Here is a 26,486-nt window from a genome sequence, read left to right on the forward strand (position 1 = left end):
TGTATAGAAAAAAAATGATGAAATAAATCGTTTAGATATGCAATATGTATTTTGTTTTAAATTTATGATATAAAAGATATTAGCAAGAGGAATGCTTGCATATGACAACGCGTTTGAAAAGGAGACGTTTGACGAATTTTCAGTAATTATCCTATACCTGACCGTGACTCATTTTCTTTCTGACGTGCACAAACTCATTAAAACATAAAATGTTTCAAAGTCATAAAAAATGCTAGATTTCTTCCACAATGTTCAACTGGTCGCGGTAGATCAGTGTTAGAACTTAATCAGGAGGTTGTGAGTTCGAGCCCTTCTGTTTCCAAGGCCGCGTCAAACCTAAGACGTAAAATGGGTAGTGAATACTCTTTCGCCAAACTTTTGGCATTTAGACGTGAGAATCACGGTTTTTTCCCATATAACCTTTTAAAAGGAGATATCATGTTGCGGTAGTCGTTCGCACGTTGAATAACCTCCGTTGTTACAGCTCTGAACGCTACATATGGGTCTTAATTTGTGGTACTTCACCTACAGCTAGTGTCGTCTCAATATGGGCGATTTTTTTTGACGGGACGTAAAAACGATCAATCAATCTACAATATTCTAGTCTAGTTTTCCACTTTCTGCAGCATACCAGTATCATGTGTTGTTCATAAAAACAACATTCGCCTTTAGATCATAAAGATTTTTTTTTTATTTCAGACACATATGGTAGTTGTGTAAACTGTAGGTGGTTTACCCACCTTCTATGAATTGTGGATGTGATTGATTGATTGTATCTTGCTCAACGTGTCGCTCGAGAATTTTTCACTGATATGGAGACGTCACCAAGACCGGTGAAGGGCTTCAAATTTAGGCCTATGCTCGTCGCTTACGGCCATCGAGCAGTGAGGGTTCTTTAGCGTGCCAAACCTACTGTGACACGGGACATCTGTTTTAAGGTCATGTTCGAGGACCCGTGACATTCACACCTGATGCCCAGCTTTTGGCGATGGAACTGTCACTACCTGTTTTAACAACTTAGATCTGTCGCGGCCGGTATTCGAACCACGGGTCTTCCGCATGCTGGGCGAACGATCTAACCTTTCGGCCACTGCGGTGGTAATTGTGGATGTGGACACCATGTATAAGTACCTGTAGATAGTTGACGCCTCAATTCCCACACTCAATCAACAAAGGTATACATCGCCGAATAAAACAAAATTAATTTCAATTTGAATACGCAACTAGGTTAAGGGCCTCCACAGTAAAATACACTATGACTGAGCTACCGTAAATTTCCCTCATGGTTATTTCCCATTATCTCCTGATGGGAAATTGAGATCCGCTAATTGATCAAATAACAATTCATGTTATTTTGTTTATTCTATGTAGTATGATGGTTCTTTTATACTTCCTTACTCTTTCGGAGATGAAACAGACTGCCAATACTAGAAAATACACTAAATAATATACTACGTGTAATATTTATAAGTATATATGCATGCTATCAAACTAATGGAATATTTGTATGACTTGCAATTTTCTATTTTACCAAGTGATGATTCTCACACCAATAGGCATCCTTTAAAACATTTTTGTTACGCAGTCCTTCGTCTTTTTAGGCTTTTATATAGAAGAAAGTCTACTTGTGGTGAAAAAATAACCCGTAGGTGTCCAATAAGTTGACAATAGCAGTCCATTATATTTAAGAATGGACAAATACTGTTCATTCTTACAAATAATGGACAGTAATTGTCAACTTATTGGACAGTGTCAGGTAAACCCAATAACTTAAATAATTAGGCTGAAAATAAAAGAAAGACAATATCTTTGTCAAAGAGATACACATTTGATTTTAAATTCCCTACAAGAAATATAGGAAAAATCAATGAAACACTTAAAATGATATTTCCCCCGAGTAGAATTCTCTGCTTCAACTTTCAGATTCACAATTTTTAAAATTCCATTGGCCATTATTATATCGCATCAAAACTTAATTTTGAAAGACATATTTCCATACTGTATTTCAATTTCGCTGGATTCAGAGGCACATTACAAAACTTCTTCACAACACGTTTTTTTCTGTTTTCTTTATTAGCATATCCTAATTCTGAATTATTATTTTTGCTTTCATGAATAATTTCATTTCATTTCACGAGGTGGGCATATTGTGTTCTTTTGGCTGGCGTTCATTATTTCCTCATTCAAATATTCGAAAACACAATGCCTTTCAGATCAAAATTTGTCTCCTTAACTTTCTCACCATCCATATCCAGAATATAACTCTCATTAAGATAATATCCGCAGTACTTTGATTAAAATCCCTAACTTTTGATTGTGCAATGAAAATGTTCTCCCCATCAGAGGAAGACATGTTGATGTGACTCAGTACTATAGAGTGAGTAAATATAAACCAGCAGTACAAGACTACTTACCTGACACTGTCCAATAAGTGAACAAAAGAAACAGACTTCTACGCAAGACTGGCTATATTGTCAGACTATTCAAAAATAGCTTTATTCATAATTATCATTGTCAATGGGTTTACCTGAGACTGTCCATTCTTAGAACAAGAGATACAATGTTTTAAGTAAGATATAAGCCTCAAACTGTTCAATCTGTAAGAGAAAGAACTGATCGAGGCCCAAGGGCCTCGATCAGTACTTTTTCTCACAGAATGATCAGTTTGAGGCTTATATCCTTTACTTAAAGTCTTCAAATATTGCCCTTGTAATGTTGCCAAGATACACTGTAAAGCATGGATTGGTCTGTGATCTATCAAAATAGAAGTTATAATCCCACAGTTGAAGGAATGATTCCTACAGGTAAAACATGCTATGCCACGGATACAGACCTTTGTTGGTGTTACTTGGTGAGATATAGTTCCTATCGTGTCTATTTTTAACTTCAACATTCATCGGAGAAACTCCATTACAATAGTTATTTTCTTATTCCTATTCATCTTATGTATCTCTATGTTCACTGGTAATTCAAACCAGACGCGGTAGCTTAGTGGTAGAGTATTCACTTCGTGACCTGGAGGCCGTTCATCCGAGCCCTGATCGTGCAATGGATGCGTCAAAACTAAGACGCATAATTTATATAGGTAGTGATTGTTCTTTCGTCAAACGCTCGGTATTCACAAATGAGAATCACGGGTCGGCTTATCAACGGCAGGCGTTGGTACGTTAACAAACCCTCACTGCTACGACCCTGAGCACTAAGCATAGGTCTAAATTGGGTAATATATCTACAACTGATGATTTCTCAATATGAGTGAGATATTCTTAGAGAACGTAAAACAAAATAAATCAAAGCAACGGGAAGTCTATCGCATAGTACATGCATTTTGATTTCCAATTGTTGAACAATTAGTGTTGCAGTTGCACTTAACATGCTTTACAGATCTGTCAATCATTATATGTTAACAGTTTTTGGACTAATCAGGAGCGAAGTTCTAGGCTCTGAATTCCAATTTAAATTATATCAAATTACCAAAGGACTTGTGAGTGAACTAATAAATTCTACCAATGAACAAATAACAAAGTTATCAGACGTCGAGTGTCCCAGAGGTTGTGCTAAACACAATGGATATCTGTCTCTTATTTTCGATTCTGAAGCTGGCTAATGTTCTTTACTCTCAAGAGGCATTCTTCAGACTATTTCAAATCCCAAGATTCCCTATTACATTAAAGCGTACAAAAGATGTAAGTATAAAAAATATTGATGTCTATGTTGCTATTCAACTGTATATATAAACTGTTTTCTCGTTCTAAAAATAGTTGGCTGCGACAGAAATATTCCAGCATCACAACTTCCGTTCGTTATAGTCAGAAATGAGAAGTGGCGAGGTTAAAACGATAAAATTGAGCGATGTGAAGTAATTATTGCGGAACAAATAGCGATGCATTTAATCCATGAATTAACAGTAGATTTAGAATGACCGTTCTTTTCAGTTGGTATGTGCATTATTGGTGTTTTTTCGATAGGATTTCTCAGCGAGGTGTATATTTTTTCAACATGTCGCTGGCTGAGTTGCACACCTTGTTCATCTCTTATGATCGGTGACATGACATTTTTAAAAACGGTTTATATGCGAGATTTGTGTATTCCATTGACAGATATAAACTCTGAAGTTACATATTTTATATTTTAAAAAATTACGGCCGGAATACCCAAGGAATTGAACATTTAAAAATACAAGAAGGGGGATACCGGAAGTCCTGTCCACAAGCACCTGTGAGGTCAACTACTACAATTTAGACCTATGCTTAGTACTCAGAGCCACAGCAATGAGGGTTCTTTAACCTGTCAACGTTTGTCGCGACACGGGACCTCCATTCTTAAGGCAATAACCAAAATAACGGTGATTCTCACTTTTAAATGCCAAGCGTTAGTCGAAGGAGCAGTCACTACTTATGTTAACGTCATAGGTGTAACGCGGGCATGACATGAGCGGGCTTAAAATAATGACATCCCGGTTACGTATTATCCAACAATAATTGTTGAAAAAGTATTTAGGTGCAGTTTTTCGTCATATGGAGACTAATTGAAAATACACCACTAAAAGGAATTTATGTCCGCTATGCATGTGTAAATATATGCATTGCTTGTTCTTGATCTATAATGTTCTAAATATGACCTTTTTGACTTAATGTCAACACAACATATCCAAAACAAATCAATCATTACATAAAATAGATATCTTTAATTTCCTAATTCTCCTTCAATTTAGAAATCAAAATACACTTTCCAAAAAATTGACATCACTCCATACGTCAGGTGCTAACCTCTTTAACCAATCATAGTATGAAATGATATATATTTTCAATCCAATGATAGAAAAGTTAAAACATATTTCTGCAATGAATATGGTGATGGTGGGATTAAAGGACCTGATTAATATTGAAGTCCAATTAAAAGTATAAGAAGTCATATTTCTTTAAGAAAGGTAACCCAAGTGAGCGTGGTTGGAAATATACCTCTTCCTATAAGGCTGTTGAAATACCGTAATGAATTCAATACTAAACGATTTAACTTTTTACATGTAGAGTCATTCTCAAGAAATGTCTCGTGTTAACCATCTATCATTCCCTGAAGAAGAAAAAACAACGTATTTTGCCTTTGAAAGAAGAATGTTTTCTTTTTTATTTGATCAAGGACGTCATTTTTATATTGTTACATACGACAATCCACAACAATAACACATCGCTTTGACAGTCGATATCATGTCGATAGATTTTTGTATGATCAATTTGCTGTGATGGTTAAGTTTTGTTTTGAAATAATAAATGGGATCAATGTTGAAAACTTATAATTCTATTATATTGCTGTTTGATGAAATCAAACTTAAAATACGATAAATGCAGTGTTTTTACAGGATGTCCCAAAAGATGGGCCTTGTTCTAAAGAGAAAATAAATAAAAACTTGTAAGTATACACAGAACCATCAAAATAAAATAAGACATACTACATGTATAAATAGACATGTGGCATTACTATTGAAACATTCTTAGTTGTAATTTTTTTTTAAATCGTCCATGGAAGTTTTATAGAATAAAGTGACCATTGAGACGAACATTATTTTAGATCTTTTAAAAATCCATATTTCTTTTTATCCGGATGATCCAACAAATAAATCAGTACCTCGATAAGAAATTGAAAACGAAAGAATGTGAAAGTAGCCAATTCTGAAACAATATCATCAAGAAACATTCAATCATGGAGCTGTAACTGGTTGGTTGTATGTATATTGTTTAACATCCCAATATAGAATTTTTTACTCATATGGAGACCATTGTAATAATAATAATAATACTTTATTTGAAGAAGGTGACCTGGTTAGTGCTCGCACTATTCTTCCCCCAGAGCCTTCCACTTGATGCACAAAATAATCACTTCAACAGAGTCTTGAAAACATGATCACAAGGTTATGTAACAAGATTCAGTCTATATCACTTAATATAATTGAATGTCAGTAATAAACAATCACAAAATTGTCGGCGAAGGGCTGCAAGATATAGGCCTATGCTCGGCGCTCATGGCCATTGAGCAGGGAGGGATCGTTATCGTGCCACACCTGCTGTGATAAACTACAAAACGCAAACATAATTCATATGAGTAATTAAAAGAAAATCAACTGAAAAATAGCCCATGCAACATTCGATGAGGTAACAGGTCGTTCCGGCCCCCAAAACCAATCCATCTCCTAGTCGTCCCATCCTCAAATCTTTCCGTTTCCAGTCGATCCGGCCCCAGTTGATCCGGTCCCTAGGTTTATAAAGCTGTATGGCTGATATTTATGGCTCATAGGCAGAATCGGGAGTTGGGGCCGGTCTGGGTGATGAATAATGATTATTAATGATAATAATCGTTATTTTAAACACTCATTCTCGGTCAATGTGCGCGTTACTGTCGCCGATGTTTATATTGTCTAAGAACTTTTTCCATAGAAATTCGTATTCATTTACACATTGATATGTAAACATAGTATAGTAAGGACTTCCGTTATGTACAAAAATGAGACGTACGTTACTGTCACCAGAGCCGGTATCTTATATTTCAGTATCAGTGATATAAAATTTACGTACGTTACTGTCACCAGAGCCGGTATCTTATATTTCAGTATCAGTGATTTTCAATTTATGCACGTTACTGTCACCAGAGCCGGTATCTTATATTTCAGTATCAGTAATATAAAATTTACACATAACAGCCTTATGCTTGCTTTTATAACGTTATAATATGCATTTATCACATCACATTTAAAAGCAAACGAGTCCGGTGTGTATAAATGTACCATATAAAATAAAAGCAAACGTGCCATGCAGATGGAATTTTGATAATGAATTGATTGTCTATAAAATTGTCTTTGTCATTCTATTTGATTTTTATTTTTAATTTGTGTTGCTTTAATTAAAATGTGATGAATTAATACATTTTTTTTTAAATTTTATTATATTAAACAATGTTTCATCATTTATAAAACATAAATGTACTTCCCATCCCGTTACATAAATGATAAACAGAAAATATCTATAAAACATATATGGGGGCGGACTGACTACGGTAATTGTAGCCGGAATGACTTGGGGGCCGGATCGACTGGGGCCGGGTTGACCTTAGGGCCAAATAGACCAACATTCACTGGATGGACTGTCGCCAGAGTGGGTCAACTTTACTTTTATATTGTTAAAAGCAATACGCGTGTCCTTGTAACTGAAACTAAACCCAAAACCACCTACACGCAAAATCTCCTTTTGATCTCTAGATTCTGTACTTTATGTAAATTTGTTTAAATGGTATATTACATCTTACGGTGAAATCTTGTTTATCAAAATGTCAGTCACTTTCACACAGTTTCTATCATGTTTATACACCATGGTCTACCGAGTTTCTGTACCTGTCACATCGAAATCAAGTTCAATATATCAATTCTTTTAAATGATGACAAATATGTATGTATTATTCATAAGATAGATCAAGTGACGAATGTCATTTCATTAAAAAACATTGTGAAGCAAATTAAACATGAATAAATTCGTTTGTACATTATATAAGAAATAGTGTACTTCGTAAAAGCTGACCTTGATTTAATCTTTAAAAGATGCGTTGAACTTTACCGGTCTCTCCTCGCCGTACTTGAATTTAACTTCTCTCTAGATTTTCAAACGGATGGACGAGTGGTATTATATGTTACAAAGAAAATAATTATGAAAATAATATAAGGGCAGTATATTTGGGTGGGGGGGTGGGGGGTATATGACACATAATAAAGAATATCAAGTCATGAAAGTGTCAGAAAAATATGTCCATGTGTAATAAAGAATATTAAATAATGAAAGTGTCAGATAAATATGTAGATGTGTGATAAAGAACATTAAATAATGAGAGTGTCAGATAAATATGTACATGTGTGATGAAGAATGGTAGATAATGAAAGTGTCAGATATATATGTACATGTGTGATAAAGAATATTAAATAATGAAAGTGTCAGATAAATAATAACGTGTGATAAAGATTATTAAATAATGATATGTACATATGTGATAAAGAATATTAAATAATGAAAGTGTCAGATATATATGTACATATGTGATACAGAATATTAAATAATGAAAGTGTCAGATAAATATGTACATGCCTGTTAAACAATATCAAATCACGAAAGTACGAACGTGTGTGAATAAGTCTATAAAAATGTAAGTGTCAGATAGGTATGTGCATATCCGATAAAGAATATTGAATTATGCCCCTTAATTAGCTGAAATATTTTGTATTCTTATGATTACATATTTATTCAAAACGTTCTACATACAAAACATCCTCTTGGTCTACCCTTCAAGTCAGGATATAGATACAATATCGACTTTTCAAAACTTATTAACAATAAGCGCATTCATTTTGATGTCTATAATATATATCCCAGTTAACTCAAAATAAAAGACACTGCATAGTTTTCTATATCAAGTTCATGTTTAGATTATTTATTTAATTTTATTGCAGATCGATGTTAAAAGCAAAATCAGCTTTATGAAGAACTTAAGCTTTTTCATCCTCAACTTCCAATACATGTGCAGTATAATTCCATGATCACCTGCATATCTCTCAACTGATTCGGTACTTAAGGGTATGTTCTGAGTTTCAATTTTTGAAAGATGTGCACAGGGTACTAACACCGAAATTATATATATATATATATATATATATATATATATATATATATATATAAAGCACAGAAAATTTCACTTTATTTGGATACCCACTTCCGCCCCTACCCGGGGTTGAACTCACAGCCCGCGGAAGCAATTAAGAGTCCATTGCTATTTCTGTGCTTTATATTTAAAATACTTCGAATGCAATGTGTGGCGAGAATTCCATCTTCATCGAAAGCAAGTTTTTTAGACTTGCCTAGATGGTCGAGCGGTCTAGCGCGTTGGTTACACGCTGCTATGATATTTGGTTCCGCAGGTCGTGAGTTCAACGCTGGGTAGGGGCGGAAGTGGGTATCCAAATAAAGTGAAATATTCTGTGCTTTATATTAAATATTTCTTCACTTAGGGCAGTTATGTTCATTTAAGAGTTCATTGCTATTTCTGTGCTTTATATATATAATGATCTAATTAACATAATATGTAAATAGAATATCATTAGGTAGAATGCTGCCTGACTTGTTTTAAACCAACTGTTAGGCTGTATTTACATACACGTGTGCTGAGTTTGATTACGGGATACTCCGTTTACCCAGTCAACTTATAGAACATACGGCGGGTTTGACCTGTCATTAGTGGATGTTTCCTCCTCCTATGCACCTTGTCCTACCTATGGTGTGCCCAGAGTTCCGCGTCTGCCTACTCTCAATTTTGTATTCTTTAGAGAATTTATGAGATTGATTAGTGTTAGTTTTCTTCATTTTTTTCATGCACTTCCAGTTGTAAATTTCATGAAAGGACCAGATTCTCTGGGAAAAAAAACATTGTATGGTGTTGAACACATTTTCCTGTAAAGAAAATTTCATGATGGTCTTAGATCGCACGATATATCATAATTCATTTAAATATTCCGTCAAAATGATAAAAAATGTCCAGGTATATGAATGAATATCTAAATGAAATTCCTCTATAAAAATATGCTGTCAGAAATAAAATGAACAAAGTTTTCTTCTTTGTTTTTTTTTCCAGCCATTGTAGTTTCGTTTCGATTATATTAAATCGAATTTTATTTTTACACTGCGCCGCTTTAGTGTTCTTTATAATGAAATACCTGAATTTTTCCTATTCAATATCAATTAATATTAAAACTTTTCAAATATTTTTATTGAAAACTGTTTGCTCTTCATGTGGTCAAAGTTTAATTTCTCAGTGACGTTAGATTATTGAAAAACGTTGCTTGTCCAAGGAATTTTGAGACAACCCTCGTACATGTTTTAATGACGTTATATCTTGTCTGCCGACGCAACGTTATACAAAGGCAACTTTCCAAGTAACCCTTTCCATCAAAGGAAGCAATATCATGTTATATTGTATTTTTTCATGAAGTACATTGTCATAGGATTAAATTTTGACAATTTCATTAAATTCAAACAATGGGCCGATTTTGACCTTTCGTGGCTCTATCTCTTAATGTACCTCTACTCTTCCATACTTGAGGATGAGATAAATATAAATATCCATGTAGGCGAGCTGCAGTTGTAAACAATGAGCGTATGGATCTTGATAGATATTCATTGTAGTACCGGGTACATCTGGATTTTTTTTTTTACAACGACTGGGAATTCAGACAAATATGAAAGTAGAAAGCAAGTATAAGAACTTAATTTGAGTTTTGAAAATATTTGAAGGTATGAACTACGACGGTTCAAGCCAGCGTGCTTTTCGTTAACACGTCGGCAATTTTTTTTTCATGGAGCGCATTAGCGTGAAGCGTCACATTTTCTACCCATGTATTTCCTATTTCTGAAATGAATCTTTAATTGATGGCTGTTTTGTTTTTAAATGCGTTTATGTGCAAGATTGTTCTTTGAATGAATTATTGCTAAATTGCGAGGTGACGGATGACGACTAGGCCGTATTGCGATAAATAAAGTATTTAGAGGACATAGTTTGTGGTGGAAGAAGGAAGAATTGAGAACTCGGTGTGCTCTTCTTTTTCAAGCTTTTTTTTTAAAGTATACCTAAAGGCTACAAAAATCAATCATGATGAAGCACTTTCTATTTCGATAGCTTCATCTAACACGATCCCCTAAAATTCAACTCTTATAGGATATAGTGAGGTCATTTGAGGAAGACAAACACACAGAAAAACGACGTTAGATTTGTTTAGAATAAGAAATACATGTAAATATGTGCAAAATGTATTTTGATTTAATGTACAAGAAGTCGCAATTGACACGTAATTAGGTTTGTTGAATTAAGTTATATCTACTTAGGTTATACCGTACGTTTTAGAACAAGGGTTAAACCCAGTTACATGTTAATGTTTTTGGAAATATACTACGTCATAATGGATGACTATCATCTAATTCATGAGTAAAAATGTGAATATCAGCAATATGTATACAGTCATTTAGATTTGATTATATAGCTGGGTACCTCAGTCGGCTGATGTGTTGACTGCTGACTAGTTGATCGTGGGTTCGAGACTAGCAGCTTTTTAAATGCTTTTTTCCCCTTATATAACTTTCTACTAAAACTGCAGTTTTCGACTACATCAAGTAAATTTAAAGCTTTTCAATTTCAAAATATTAGTTTACATATCCTTCACTATCCACAACATTTTTTTCTGGTATGCTATTCCTTTTTTTAAGAACACACGCGAGGTTTTTCTCTACATACCGGTATGTGATGGTGGTCTTTCTTTACATTTCAGGTATATTTCACTTGCATTCTACCTTGTACTACATACAGAGCGTTGATGTGTGGGGTATATGAAAAAAGTCTGTTTTAAGTTACCGAATATAGCAAAAAACATCCCCAAAGTAAGTCAATTATTGTGTGTTAGAGAAGGTTGTATATATGGGCATTAATAAGTTATTGTAGCAAAGAAGAGGAAAATAAAATAATTCGATCAATCATAAATCAGACACTTTGCATTTCTAATCAGGGGACCTAACCACTGAGTTACCAAAGCCAATATGCGAGGTATGGTGATATTACTACAATATAATATTTTGAACTATTTCGGAAATCATGCAAGGACTCTTCATTTCGTGGAGATAAAAAAAATGGTTTTGGATCAAAATGGCAGAAACGCAAACTGTAGCTACTGGTGTTAAAACAAATCGCCCTCAATAATACCATTTGGCTCATAAATATGCACATACCCCCCACCCAAAAAATACGCACATCCGCACTATTATCATCGATTTTGTAATACGTAAGAAAAGAAAATCAGAACAGCTTGTAATAACTTATTTAATCTGGTCTGTATGTTTTGCGGTTTGATAAGTGCAGATGTTATCTCTAAATCATCCGCATTAACTCTGTTGACAATTGGGTAGAATCAGAACAGAGATTCGTATTGCGAAATTTGACCTCAGCAATAACTTAACATTATTTTCTTTGAGCTGCATGCCCCTTCATTCCCGTGTCCTTGATTTTTTAAACAAATAACCTTGGATTTTCAAATTTGTAAAGTCTCAAATTTTGTTTTTCTTCCCTGTGGTCGATGAAGTGCGTCTTGTTCCCATTGGAGGTTACTGTTTTGGAACCTTGAAGACCACTGAACTTGTATAAAGGACAGTCCCCTCCTTTCGGTAGATCATCATCTTAAAACTATCGAAATGAACAAGTTGATGTTTGGAATCACTCTCCTGGCCCTTCTTTGGTTGTTTGCCAGCGAGTCAGACTGTTTTAAACTTTTTGAGTCAAGAGAGGCTCCGAGTAAGGTAAGTATTCATAAAGCTCCTACATGTATTTTGAAAACTTACCTCTTTGCAAATTTTAACGTGAGTTATAACAATTTCAAAATATTTTTAAACAAGTAATTTAAAAGTGAATGCAAGTAGGGAATGATAAGAATCTTGTGAATATTTATGGAAAAATATAAAAGTATTCCGGATGTTTTCTACGAACAATTCAAAGAAAAAAGTGTCCTCCTATTTCCTTAATTGATATTTCTGTAATTACAATCTGTAGTATTCAATTAATTAATATTATAAATGCAATCAACAAAATTCCATAAGATGTGGCTGATACTTAATAACACTTGCATGAATTGAAATTAATTTAAGGAAAAAAATTTCTTTGTGAAAACGTCAGTAATGGGAGTATGAACACTGACGCTTCACGCCGGCATACTTCATGAAACGTGTTATCGCTTCACGAGGTATGCCAGCGTGATGCGTCCACACTAGCATGTAAGAGTATTTTAAAGAATGAAACTTATTTCTTATATTTACATTCGGGTTTTACTTCAGTAGAAATGTACAGCTGTTAAAAGTCTATCGAGATTCATTGCTTACAACTGCGACGTGTTCATGAGGAAATGACCATGACTAACATTTACTTTTTGTAAAGATATCAACAACGAAAACAATGGAAATGTAAACATGATAATTCATTGACCATCTATGCTGTTTTTCTTAATAATTTTCTACTCTTTTGATGACGTAAAACCTTACTTTGCTTCGGATACCTTACAAACCACCGTCGCGTTTTACGTTTGGCGTAAGACAATGAAGAATCCTCACCATTATATGGTCCAGAGCGCCTACCCTAAGAATGTATTGTAAATAATTTCTGTAGATAGTTTACAATATTTCGTGCAAGAGCAAAAACGTTTATGCATTAATTTACAAACCGTTGGTTTGCCCTTGGATACTTTGATATAGTATATCGCTAAAACTTTAATACCTTGATTTTCTATGAAAAACATTTTAAAGGGATATGGACACTATTTTAATTGAAAATTTTCAAATTTTATTTTCCCATTGCTAATGTTTACAATGCTTAATTACGATATTTTTAATTGTCAGTAAAACTTTGAATGTCAGGTTCTTTTTATATAGCACCCCCAATTCTTTGTCGTGTAAACAAGGTGCGTACCATGTTTTGTTTACATATAGCTTGCTGAATAGAAAATATGTTTAAAACAAAATGAGATGTGACAAACACTAGAAACTGTTTAATTGTGTTCAGGATTAACTTATGATTTGAAAATCTGCTTTAAACGAAATTTTTACTAGTATATTTAACCTGTGTAAACAAAAAAGGACATGAGTCTTGTTTATACAAAACAAAGAATTGTGAATCTCTCTTGTAACTCAACAACTGACATTCACATTTTTCCTGACCATTAGAAATACCTTAGTTAAGCATTATAAACATTGAAAATGGAAAAATAAAATTAGAAAATTTTCAGCTCAAATCGTGCCCATGCCCCTTTAAATATTTTAGATATAAAGCAAAAACAAAACATTTCATTCTTCAAATTACTATAATAAAACTTTTATATTTTGATTTACTACGATGAAAAAGCTTAATGTTTTAATTTGTTACTGTTGAAACATTTTCACAATGAAAGACCTGTCTTCCTGCAAACAACTGTTCATGCTTATAGGAGTTATGAGATTGATCACTGTTCGTTATCTTCGTTTTTCATATAATTATGCAAAACTTCGAGAGCCTGTGTTCTAATTTAATATTGTAATGTAACATCGTGAAATCGTTGTAATACACTGATACAATGTAGTGAAAAGGTGTTAATACTGTGCTTTAAAATAGTGAAAACATTTTGTTTTTAAATTACTACGATTTAATCAAGTCAAATGTGGCAAAAAATGGGTAAAATAAACCAAATAGATACAGATCCTCCTCTTATGAAATCCGTCAATCTACGGCGGAACCTTTTTTGTGCTCGATTAGGTCTTAAATTGCTGTAAATTTTAACATCAAGAAAACCCTTGTATATTCTCCCCAATACGTTTGTGTTCAACACCCTTAAACATTCATTAAAGTCCTATGCGAACCGAAAATCCCAAGCTTCAAATGATTTCGTTGTTGATGTAGCCATGTTAGGTAGCCATTCCACTCCGTTGATTACCATATCTATTCAAATACTAGGTACGTTTCCTGTCTTCATTTGTCATAAACACGAATAATTTATAGAAAAATTAAAGGTACGCTCTAGAGGATTGCAGCGTAATTACCAGACACCATGAACCGATTAGTTATATGAAACGACAGGTTTAAGTGGCAGTGTATTTGTATGAGACTGGATTATTATATACATAAATACAGAGCTTCTACTTCTCCATCGTCAACTTCCCATATCTATGTATCAATATTCCATTATCACCAGCTTATGATGTTGATGTCTCTCAACTGATTCGATAACCACAACATGGTCTGTGTATGATCAGTATTTAAATCAAGACAGGCTACTGACAAATAAGTTGGTGTTATTGGATTGTTAATAGTCTCGTTTAAGTCAGCTGCATTTCGCGCAAATTCTATGGTCGTTATAACCATATAAAATTACAACCTGTAATTGGATCAAATGTTGGTTGACGTGTTTCATACCAATTATTAGGCCGTTCTTTACATACTGATTTCGACTACGGAATACTCCGTTTACCAGGATCTAGTGTCATGGAGATTAAGTTTACGTTAACAGACATTAACTTCCTATTAACTTTTACATTTAATAGCGTTAACTAGACGCTAACTGTCAGTTAAACTTAACTCATCTTCGTGCAAATGTGCCCTGATCAAAATACAGGTTTTACGGTGGGTGTGACTTGCCAACAGGGGATGTTTATTCCATCAAGACACCTGATTCCACTTTTGGTGTGTCCAGGGCCTGTGATTGCCCTACTCTTAATTTTGTATTCTTTATAGGAATTATGAGATTGATGACCGTTCGTTTTTTTTCCCATTTTTCTATTAGTAAATATAAAAACGTATTTATGATAAGTATATCATACGGTATTGAGTAACTGGAAGGTCGCGAGTTCGGGACCAATCGTGCCCTGGCCACTTCAGACCTAACACGTAAACATAGGTAGCGCTTGCTCTTTTGCCAAACGCTCGACAGATCTTTCGGATATGGCCTTAAAGGGACATGGACACGATTTGAGCTTTGTCAATTTTCATGGTTTACAATACTTAAATGAAAAATTTCTAATGGTCAACCAAAATTTGAAAATCAGTTGTTGAGTTATAAGTGAGATACAGTACTTGGAATTCTTTGTTATGTGAACAAGGCTCGTGCCATGTTTTTATTTACATTAGACTGTTTAATAGAAAATAGCATGTTTAAAACAAAATGAGATGTGCAAAACACTAGAACAGCTTTAATTGTGTTAAAAATTCACTTTTGAATCGAAAAAAAATCTACTTTAAACGAAAAATTTAATAGTTGATTTAACCTATGTAAACAAAAACATGGCACGAGCCTTGTTTACGTCACAAGGACTTATCACTTCTGTATCTCACATGTACTTTGACTACTGATTTATTTGCAGATCATTAGTAATACCTTTATTAAGAATTCTAAACATTAAAAATTAAAATATAAAATTAGAAATTTTTCTGCTCAAATCGTGTTGATGTCCCATTAAAATGGAAGTCAAATGTCGCGGCAGGCGTCGGCAAGTTAACGAACACTCTCTTGGCACGGCCGTAAGTGCTAAATATAGGGTGGTTATAACTAGTTTTAAACCAACTGTACAATGTGCAAAATAACAAAACAAACAAGTATATCATCTGAACAGTATCACTATGGATTACTCCGTTTACCTGATCAATATAAAGGGCTCCCGGCGTATATGACCGATCGACAAGGAATGTTTATTCCTCCAAGACACTTGACCCACCTGTTATATGTCAAGAGGTCCGTGGTTGCCCTACTCGTAATTTTGCATATTTCTTGGGAGTTATGAGAATTATCAATTGTCATCTTTACCCGTTCATACAAAACAACGAAACAGACAAACACATCATGTGTACCATATGTAGGTCGCTGTTTTGTTCTCCTTTGCTGTAATTGACAAATGCCTTTCTAATTATTTAAAGGATATTTGGTACTTTGTGGGAACCACCAGGGAAAAGTTCAAACGAGGTAAAGTACGCATGTTAATTTGCTTACATGCCATGCTATTCAATGGAATATATCACTTGCAATTTCCATTTTCCTTTTTTCTCTTTTTTTGGACAGCATGGTCTTTCAGCTCCTTAATCACTAAAACGATATGTACTTGTATGGGTTAAATCTCGTTTTCTTTACAAGAGTTAGATGAAAAAAAATTTTAAAGTCTGTACTGAACTTAATGTGTCATTCCAGAGCATGGAGACCTCACACCACGTGTACAACAGAATATCGCTGGCCAGATTATTCGAGAACTCGAATGGTTTGAAAAACTTTTCGAAAAGAAAGTGAGTTGTAAGTAAGATTTTGAGCATATACTATAAAGGTTATATGATGAGTCTGATGGTGGTGCTAGATTGTGTTTGCACTTTGTGATTCAGCAAACGCCGATAACAATGCCCACGATTCTCAAAAGGGATTTAACGTCAACGCAATAAAACAACCGTCATTACCCGAACACATTTATCACCTATGATTTTCTATAAGATTTGAATGTCAATAAATATGTCAAATACAGTTATCACCTATGATTACCTATACAATTTGAATGTCAATAAATATGTCAAACAAAGTTACCACCTATGATTACCTATAAAATGTGAATGTCAATAAATATGTCGTTACTATTTTGTGTATATATTCATTTAACATAAAAACAATTCTTGATATTTTTTACAATGTGAATTTTTGCTCGGAATGGTTCATATGTCATGTGTTTCCATCCCCAGGGCCCGCAGTTGCCCTGCTTTCAGTTTTGTATTCTTCAGATGGTTATGAGATTAGTCAATATCCGTTATCTTCACCTCTTTTATAAATATAAGCCATGAATACTAAAAGACTTAATTAATCACCCCACAAAGAAGGTTTATATGAAAATTCGATTCACATGAACGTACTGTAAAACATGTTTTCATGCTGTAAAATTACTCACAACAATGTCAAAACATATCACCAATAGCAAGAACACAAACGTCGTGTTTAATGAAGCTGGGATAGTTGACTGTACGAGGCCTTTCAAAACAAAATCCGCGATTCAAGCACCGAGTTGGTTTCGTAAGGATCCAAGATGGTTACACCATATTATATTGTTTTTGTGGGGAATAAATTATATAACGGAAGAAAGTTGGGCTTTGTGAGAATCCACGCCATCTGTAATGTGTAAATTACCAGTGTGTATTGGGTACGGCTCACGTATACATTGTTAGCCCATGGTGCTCACCCTTTGCAAAACAGCGAGAACAAGGTCTTTTTTCTTGTGAAATACTTCGTATATATCATTGTATAACCAAACATAAACGTCTTATTTATTGTTTTGAAGTTTGTTTTCATCTTTATACAAACCAATAAAATAACAGGTAAACCTAATTTGTTATCTCGAAAGGTAATGTTATTGATGGTTTCTTTGCTCAATAAACACATATCTAGATATGCTGATGCATGTTCAAAATAATCAGACTTGAAAAATATAATTAAGGAGCGGATTATAAAGCGTTAACTGACTCAAACCAGGTTATATTATTGCCATAATATACCCCTAACTTTTGTGTATGACATTGTATATAAATTTTGAAAATATAAGTCACCTGTGCCGCGCAATGATTCACTTAGGAACCGCGACGAAACATCTGTGAAGGCAGACATCTTAAATCTACGGAACCTATTTATCAAAATTTTAAACGTAATATCAGACCTATTGAAAGTGAAGTTTGAAGTTTCTCATGACAAAAATATACATGTATGTAGGCTATGCGTGCAATGCATATTTCGCTGTCCTTTCAATATCGAATTTGAAGTCGCTCAACTCCAACGAATTGAGAAGATCCGGGAAACTGCATTGTTTAGACCTACCCAAAATAAGTCTCAAATATCAGAAATACATGAAAGCTTTCCATTACATGCAATATTGTCGCTAAAAGTAAATCCGACACAAGAAATGTGTACGACAAATCGTGGTCTACATGTCAATGTGACTGACGTCATTTGATAGAAATATGACATATGATTTGGGGGGGGGGGGATTTGTATTTTTTTCTTCTTGTTTTGTTTTTTGCTTTGTTGAAAGGTGGCTCAAACAATGAAGCAATGCTTTCTCCTATCCCCAAAGAAAATTGTATTTTAAAATAAACAGGATGATGTTTAGCTTATTTAATAATTAATTCGAATATATCATCTTTGTGAAAATAATCCATTATGTGACCATCATACAGAGAAATCTGTTTTTACAGTTCAATGATTTCCATGCAAGTAGATTCTATATATATATATACGTCTTGCTTGGCACGAGAAAATAATATGTGTATTAAATCGAAGTATCTCATTGCACACGGTGACTTTCTATTCGAAAGAAGAACGAAAACAATGCAGTGATATAAATTCAGAAAGAGAAAAAAAATAGTTCCGACAACTGGTGGTTAAGGGAGTGTGTCTCCAAACCAAATCAGATTATCTAAAAATAACCTGCGTTCCTTAATTGAATTTGACCAATCAGAAACTAGAAGACACTAAGAATTAAATTATTTGCAAATATATGATATGATTTTTTCTACCAATACATCATTCACTGAATAAGCAAATGTTACATCATTGTTACTCATACATGTGCAGACCATTAAAGAAAAAAAAAATACTGGTAATATATATCTGCTTCAAATATAATCTATTATTAACTTACTATTATCAAGTGGTTTCTTGCTTTAAATCCCAATATATACACAATATAATTTTCCAGTATTGGAACTAGAGACGACTAACGCCCAGATGGAAAAACGGTCAGGGATGGAAAATGTTGCCGAAGTGGCAAAGAAAGATTTAACAGCGTTGAAAGAGACACTCAACATTAGTGGAGGAATACGTAAGTACAAACAACTGTATCATATATGCACAAGGAAAGTTAAAAATTCAGAACAGTGATGGTTGAACTAAAGATAAATACTTTGGTGTGCTGGATTTGTTTTTCAAAGTTCACAAAAGAGTTTTGTACAATTATTGTAACCTTACAACTTGGAAATATTTTTAAGTTTCACATATCAGTTACAAAATATATGTAATAGATTATAAAAATGCTTACTCAGTAGATTAAACCTAGGCTAACTGAACTTGAAGTTAAGACATTGAAGGAATGCGAAAAGCGGAGATGCTCTAGTCATTAACAGTATATCGCATATCAGGAGAGGGGTAAAATTCATTTTAGAAATTTTCTCAACAATCAATACATTTTTGGTTAATTGAACATACAAAGGTGGATCTAGATTGCGCCGAATTGAGAGAGTTTCCAAGAAATTAAATAATCCTATTAGGGAAGTGTTAGGTTACTTTCTGGGACATATCATTACTAGATAATGAATACGATCATCCAAAATGAAGTTTGAATTCACTTTTATTCCAATTTTTAAGTAATCATCCAATATAGGGTCCACGGCGGGTGTGACCGGTCAACAGGAGATGCTTACTCCTCCTTGGCACCTGATCCCACCTCTACTGTGTCCAGGGGTCCGTGTTTGCCCAACTATCTATTTTGTATTGCCTATAGGAGTTGTGAGATTGATCATGGTACGTTATCTTCACCTTGCGTTGGAAAGAAGCAAGTCTATCATTTTCATTCTACTTTGTAGGAAATCCAGATGACTTTCGACAGCCAGCCTACATACAAGACTGCCTGGCAGGTGCGTTCTTCTCGTGCTTACCGCACACGATTGTTATATCATTGCTAATATCGTTCAATTCTTTACTTATGTTTTAAGTCACTGCTTTCTGTCTTGTATATAAAATCTCGCTTGCAGGTTATTTCCTCACAGTAGAAATGAATGTCCGGTCTGGAGATTTGGTTATTATATGACTTGATAAATTACTAACACGAATTTATAAATACTTGTACGTTGTTCAGATCTTGTCTCTGGAAAAAGCGTGTACTGCACTGCTAAAGTGAAAGAACACGGATTATACAAGGCCTATGAAAGCGGGTAAAATGACACAGGTAGAGTTTATCATCCTGTACAAAAACTGATAGAATAGGGCTCCACATGGGATGAAGTTTATAAAACGAAACAGATCTTGAGGGACGGTAAAGGATATTTATAAAACAAGAAATCGATTGTACATGTATATATATCTGGTGTATAAAACACGCACAGGTCATATCGTGTATAAAACACTTGCTAGTCATCTACTGGATAAAACACAGGCACGTCATTCACTGTATAAAACACAACACGTCATCTGATTATAAAACTTGCACACGTCAAATAGTGTATTAAAATCGAAAACGTCATCTACTGCAACTGGTGTATAATACATGTACACGTCATCCAGTGTATCAAACACGTATACGTCACATAGTGTATAAAACAGATACACGCCATCTGATGTAAAAAAAAAACCAAAAAAAAAAAAAAAAAAAAACAACAACAAAAAAAAACAACACAACAACACACACACACACGTATACTTCATCTGCTATATGAATCCATGACACATTAAAAACGAACACTGTGTAGTGTATAAAATAGAAAATATCCATGAGTCTATATTTAAAAAGAATTCGCCATAGAGTTTTACTGTATACAGAGGACACTTGAAATGACGATTGAAAGTGTGTAACGTTCAGTCCACCAGATACTGAAGTGCAAATGTACAAGTATTCCAAATGTCTAACCAAATATTTCTAGTAAATGTTTGAATTTTAGGCATACACCAAAATGACGATAAAGATCAAAAGAAACTGAAATTCTACAGATGCGGAGCACTTATCTTTAGGAAGACACTTGAAAACATTCGGAAATTTAGTAAGTATTCATTCTTACACTGACACAAGGTATGTCTTTATTGTTTATGACGCTGGTAATTCAAGAAGCGATTATAAGCATGCATCAAAGACACTCAATAAATGAAGTTTGGCTTTTTATGTATATGTGATTCATCTAAGATGTCATTGAATGATTGAATCAGTTAAATGATTGTACTGTATGAAACCTCACCAATTGATCAAAACCACACAGAATGATATAATTGTTATTTGTTTGGTTTAAATATAATATACATATATTCCTTAAACATATATAAAGCGTATTGCCTTAAAGACTATAAAAGTTGGGATTTTATTTTGAATTGCTGGCCGATATATAAATAAATATATATATATATATATATATATATATATATATATATATATATATATATATATAACAGATAGATAGATAGATAGATAGATAGATAGATAGATTGGCCAGCAATTCAAAATGTGATCTATCCCCACTTTCATAGACTTTGAGGAGATTGATTGATTTCTGATGTTTTCCGCCACACTCAACAATTTTTCAGTTATATGGTGGCGCCCAGTTTTTGTTGGTGGAAGAGAGAACCCAGATACAATGCACCTGAGAATAGACCACCGACCTTCCGAAAGTAAACTAGGAAACATTCTCACTTACCGGCGCGAGCAGGATTCGAACCCGCGCCGACAGAGGTGAGAGGCCGTGTGATTTTGAGCGCGATGCTCTTTCCACTCGGTCACGGAGGCCCCTACTCTGAGGAGACACTATAACTTATCTATAATTGTTAAAGACACGTGATACCCAAAAGAAATGTTAGAAAATGTTGTAAAAGTATCTGTGAATGGTTTGATAATGCTAAACATCAATATCAACCACAATTGTTCTATGAAAGCACATTTATTTTTTCATTATTCACAAATCTTGATTGGACGAAAAACATAATAAAAAATTGAAATCCTAAAATGTATTTTAATGGTGTATTCCATTTATTAATGAGCGATTTACACCGTTCTTCGATCAAATAGGAACAATCCCACTTAAAACACAGAAAAATCGTTCGTCATTTCATGCCACCAAACTTTTTGGTATCCTATTACCTTACAATTTACAAATACAAATATTCCAATTATACTGTACATCCTGTCTTATTTCTATATGATAAATAATTACGTGTTTGAAGTGCAAAAAGAAAAGTGAAGATAACGAACAGTGATCAATCTCATAACTCCTATAAGGAATACAATATAATTGGGCAAACACGGACCCCTGGACACACAAGATGTGGGATCATGTGGCTAAGAGGAGTAAACATGCCCTGTAAGAGATTCTTTATTTCCAATTTTCTAACATTGAAGATACATTGCTGGATCCAGTAAGTGTTCTACTAAGCCCCTATATTTGCTCCTCACGAAAATAGTAATAGCTGTGAAGGAGAAACGTCAAACGTACTGTGCGACTACGTATGCCAGAAGTGGTATAATGTCAAATGTGCATTCTAAAACAAAATTAAAGAACTTTTAGTAAACCTGAAATCACAGAACTTTTTTTTCTAAATCGCCAACATCCAAATATATGACTTTTCTACACATTATACGACCATTTTTCACGATAAATTAAAGACTAGACGTTTCGACACCATAGACAGTTGCTTCTTCAACAAACATGAAAAACGCAAATATTCATATCTAGTGATCAGTCATCCAAACGATTATTTTGTTAAACACCACTCTGATTCCACACACAACTACTCTGAAGTTGAAGGAAAAAAATATGCTGGAGTTCCTCATTGACAATATCTTCGTGGTCTTTGGTGACCAGGTCTTTCAACAGTCATTGGAACTCTCATGGGCACGAATTGTGCTCCTTTGATACCTAAACAGTTTTTTGTATATTTGTATGAAGAAGAATTTATTCAAAAACTTCAACGTGAGAAAAAATTTCTTGCTGCGAGCTTCAATTCGACATTTAGAGATATCGTCGACATTCTATCTATTGACAATAATAATTTCCATTCATATTTCGATTCAATATATCCCGATGAACTCAAAATAAAAGACACCACAGAGTCGTCCACTTCTGCTTCATACTTAGATCTTTTATTAAAAGTAAATATCAATGGCAAACTAACTTTATAATAAGAGGAAGACGATTTCAGCTTCTGCATCGTCAACTTCCTATATTACTGTAGCACTATTCCATTATTACCTGTATATTGTGTTTATATCTCTCAACGGGAGTTATGAGATTGATCACTGTTCGTTATCCTCACCTTTCATTGAACTTTCCAGATCTATATTGTTAGACAACTTTAGTATGTATTGATTAAATGCATTGATTGATTTGAGTTGCTTAGTTTGTATTGACACCAACATACTACATTGAAGTAGTTTATGCGAATAAATAAAACGTAGATTGTAAGTGTATAAAGGGCACGCATAACACGCTGTCTCTCAATAACACGCACAATTACATCTGCTTTTATTTTCATAATTTTTTTTCCATGTAGAAATTGAAAAGAATAAACAATACTACAAAACTCTTCGAACCTCCTTTAAGTATCCATAAAAATATCACGAAGTGCTGCTTGATTTATCAGTGTTTTAATGGACATTACACGGCAGACGAGAATTTCTTGAAAATGTATTGACGAAATACGTTTACGAAATCTGAGGTGAATATATTCCTTCTTTTTGAGATGCTATTTTTGGGAGGGACACATGTGATTAACAGTTACGTTGTCCTCTCACCTCTTTTCTTTTCACAGTTCCAATAACAATAAATACTGGACACAGATTTTGTTTTTCGTCCCGTGTTATTTTCGCCTTTCTACACTTGTAGATGATTTCGCCGGTTTTAAATTCGCTCACACTTACTTACGTTAATAGATAGATAATGGAAAGAACGGTCTCGACCAGTCTCAAAGTCGCCCACTGAAAACAAGGGCGAAAGGAGCGGAAAAAAATGAGGGCGAATGTTTCCCTATATACAGTACATTAAACGATTCCATTTTGTTCTTTTCTTTTCATGCTAGTTTTGGAGTCTCTAGAAATCTTCATCCAAATATTTGAGGAGTACATTAGAGCAAATGTTTCGTTCCTTCAGCTTTACCATCAGTACGTCAGAGGTATGTTCAGACGAATAGTGCATGTTTACAGCATGTTGTCGTTTCAAAATACTAGTATATTGTATATCATGGAAACTACGATGATATATAGAATTATAATATTTCAGATACTGGAGAACAATATATGAAGCGGGGAATAGGTAAGAATTGTACTTAACTGTTACAGTGTCGGTTTTATGGATTTAAAGTTTGTCACATGAGGACTAAAATATAATCATCATAATTTTACGATTTGCAGGAGTATTATATGTTGCATAAACATAATGAAAATTAAGAAAATTGATAAATGACCTGCAGTAGCAAATTATATAGATAAGATGTAAGAATATAATTTATGAAAGGTAAATGTTTCAGTCTCAACAGCTTCATTCATTTCACGTCACGTTGTACAGGTATACATGGCGTTTAATACATAATCACTTTATTTACAGAAATGGCTGACGTGAAAAGAGTGTTGGAAGACCTTCTGACTAATGCAAAACTGGACAAATAAGACATGATTAAATAAGTTTTAGTTATGCACGTGCGGACGACTCCACTCGCTTTTCAGTTATAACTATACTACTGCACAATTGACCCACATATCTAACATGCTTTCTCAACGTCTGTATGAAATAATACATATGTCCTTAAAAGAATTTACTCTAGAGATCCAGTTGTATGTTTTCAAACTCATATAAAACGTGGTAAATGAAAAGAAACGTGAACCCATGCAGTCTTGCTTCATTGTGTTTGCCCTTGTCGTTATTGATGTTCGATACGAATCCATCATCCTCACTTTTTCTTGTTCATTTTTTCGTATTGTTCTTTGTCATTTAAATACATTAGCTTTCGCTGCATCGGGGAACTAGGCCGGGAAAGACGGTTTTTCAGATTCCAACTGGAACATTTTTCCACTACTTATTCTTTAGTGAAACTCGTACATGTTAGACTTAATAGGTTAAGAACTAGTTGATTCTCTACCCTCCGCCCAGTCAGTTCACTTTAAATAGTCAATATATATGTCATACCTTAACACACCTATAGTGTATGTATAGAAAAAATGATGAAATAAATCGTTTAGATATGCAATATGTATCTTTGTTTTAAATTCATGATATAAAAGATATTAGCAGAAGGAATAGTTGCATATGACAATGCGTTTGAAGAGGAGACGTTTGGCGAATCTTCAGTAATTACACTATACCTGACCGTAACTCATTTGCGCTCTGACTTGCACAAACTCATCAAAGCATACAAAGTTTCAAACTCAGGAAAAAATGCTAGATATTTTCCACAATATTCAACTGGTCACGGTAGCTCAGTGGTAGAGGTTAATCGGGAGGTTGTGAGATCGAGCCCCGCTCGTGTCATGGCAGCGTCAAACCGAAGACGTAAAATAGGTAATGATTACTATTTCGCCAAACGCTCGGCATTTAAAAGTGAAAAACACGGGTCTTTCGGACATAACCGTTAAAAAGGAGGTCTCGTGTTGCGGTAGTCGTTGGTACATTAAAGAAACTCCACTACTACCGCTCTAAGCGCTACGCATGGGTTTAAATTTGTGGTACTTCCCATATTTATGTAGCAATATTCCATTATCACCTGCATATGGTGTTCATATATCTCAACTGATTCGATATGCAAGATCTTGTTCTGCGTATAGTCAGTTTTTAAATGGAGGTAAGCTATTGACAAACAAGTTGATGGTACAGGGGTTTCAACAGTCTCGATTGAAGTCAGCATTTTGCAAATTCTATGGTCGTAATAACGATCTAGTTCGTCAATACAATCTATCATTGTGTCAAATGCTGTCTGACGTGTTTCATACCGTGTTAAGCCGTTCTTGGCACACTGATTTTGACTGCGGATAATTCCGTTTACCTGATCAGGATATAGGGTTCATGGCGGTTGTGACCGGTCTACAGGGGGTGGTTACTCCTCTTAGGCACCTGATCCCACCTCTGGTGTGTCCGGGGGTCCGTGTTTGCCCAAATATATATTTTGTATTACTATAGGTGTTATGAGATTGATCACCATTCGTTAT

The 26,486-nt window shown here is 34.3% G+C and overlaps 1 protein-coding gene across 1 annotated transcript; it reads left to right on the forward strand.

Moving 5' to 3' along the window:
• The first annotated feature begins 12,219 nt into the window (after positions 1–12,219).
• Positions 12,220–25,531, forward strand: LOC125656470 (uncharacterized). The gene is made up of 9 exons (XM_056144564.1): positions 12,220–12,365; positions 16,495–16,540; positions 16,763–16,861; positions 19,296–19,418; positions 20,179–20,229; positions 21,250–21,348; positions 24,368–24,460; positions 24,568–24,600; positions 24,892–25,531. Exons 1-9 carry the CDS (start codon positions 12,261–12,263, stop codon positions 24,951–24,953), a joined length of 711 nt encoding a protein of 236 aa, XP_056000539.1. The 5' UTR covers positions 12,220–12,260; the 3' UTR covers positions 24,954–25,531.
• The last annotated feature ends 955 nt before the right edge of the window (positions 25,532–26,486 follow it).

Source organism: Ostrea edulis, chromosome 7 (assembly GCF_947568905.1).
Source record: "Ostrea edulis chromosome 7, xbOstEdul1.1, whole genome shotgun sequence".
Classification (NCBI taxonomy): domain Eukaryota; kingdom Metazoa; phylum Mollusca; class Bivalvia; order Ostreida; family Ostreidae; genus Ostrea; species Ostrea edulis.

Coding starts and splice junctions, on each gene's coding strand:
- LOC125656470 (XM_056144564.1), top strand. CDS start 12,261: ATGAACAAGTTGATGTTTGGAATCACTCTCCTGGCCCTTCTTTGGTTG. Junction 19,419..20,178: donor CAACATTAGTGGAGGAATAC/GTAAGTACAAAC, acceptor TCTACTTTGTAG/GAAATCCAGATGACTTTCGA. Junction 24,601..24,891: donor ATATATGAAGCGGGGAATAG/GTAAGAATTGTA, acceptor CTTTATTTACAG/AAATGGCTGACGTGAAAAGA.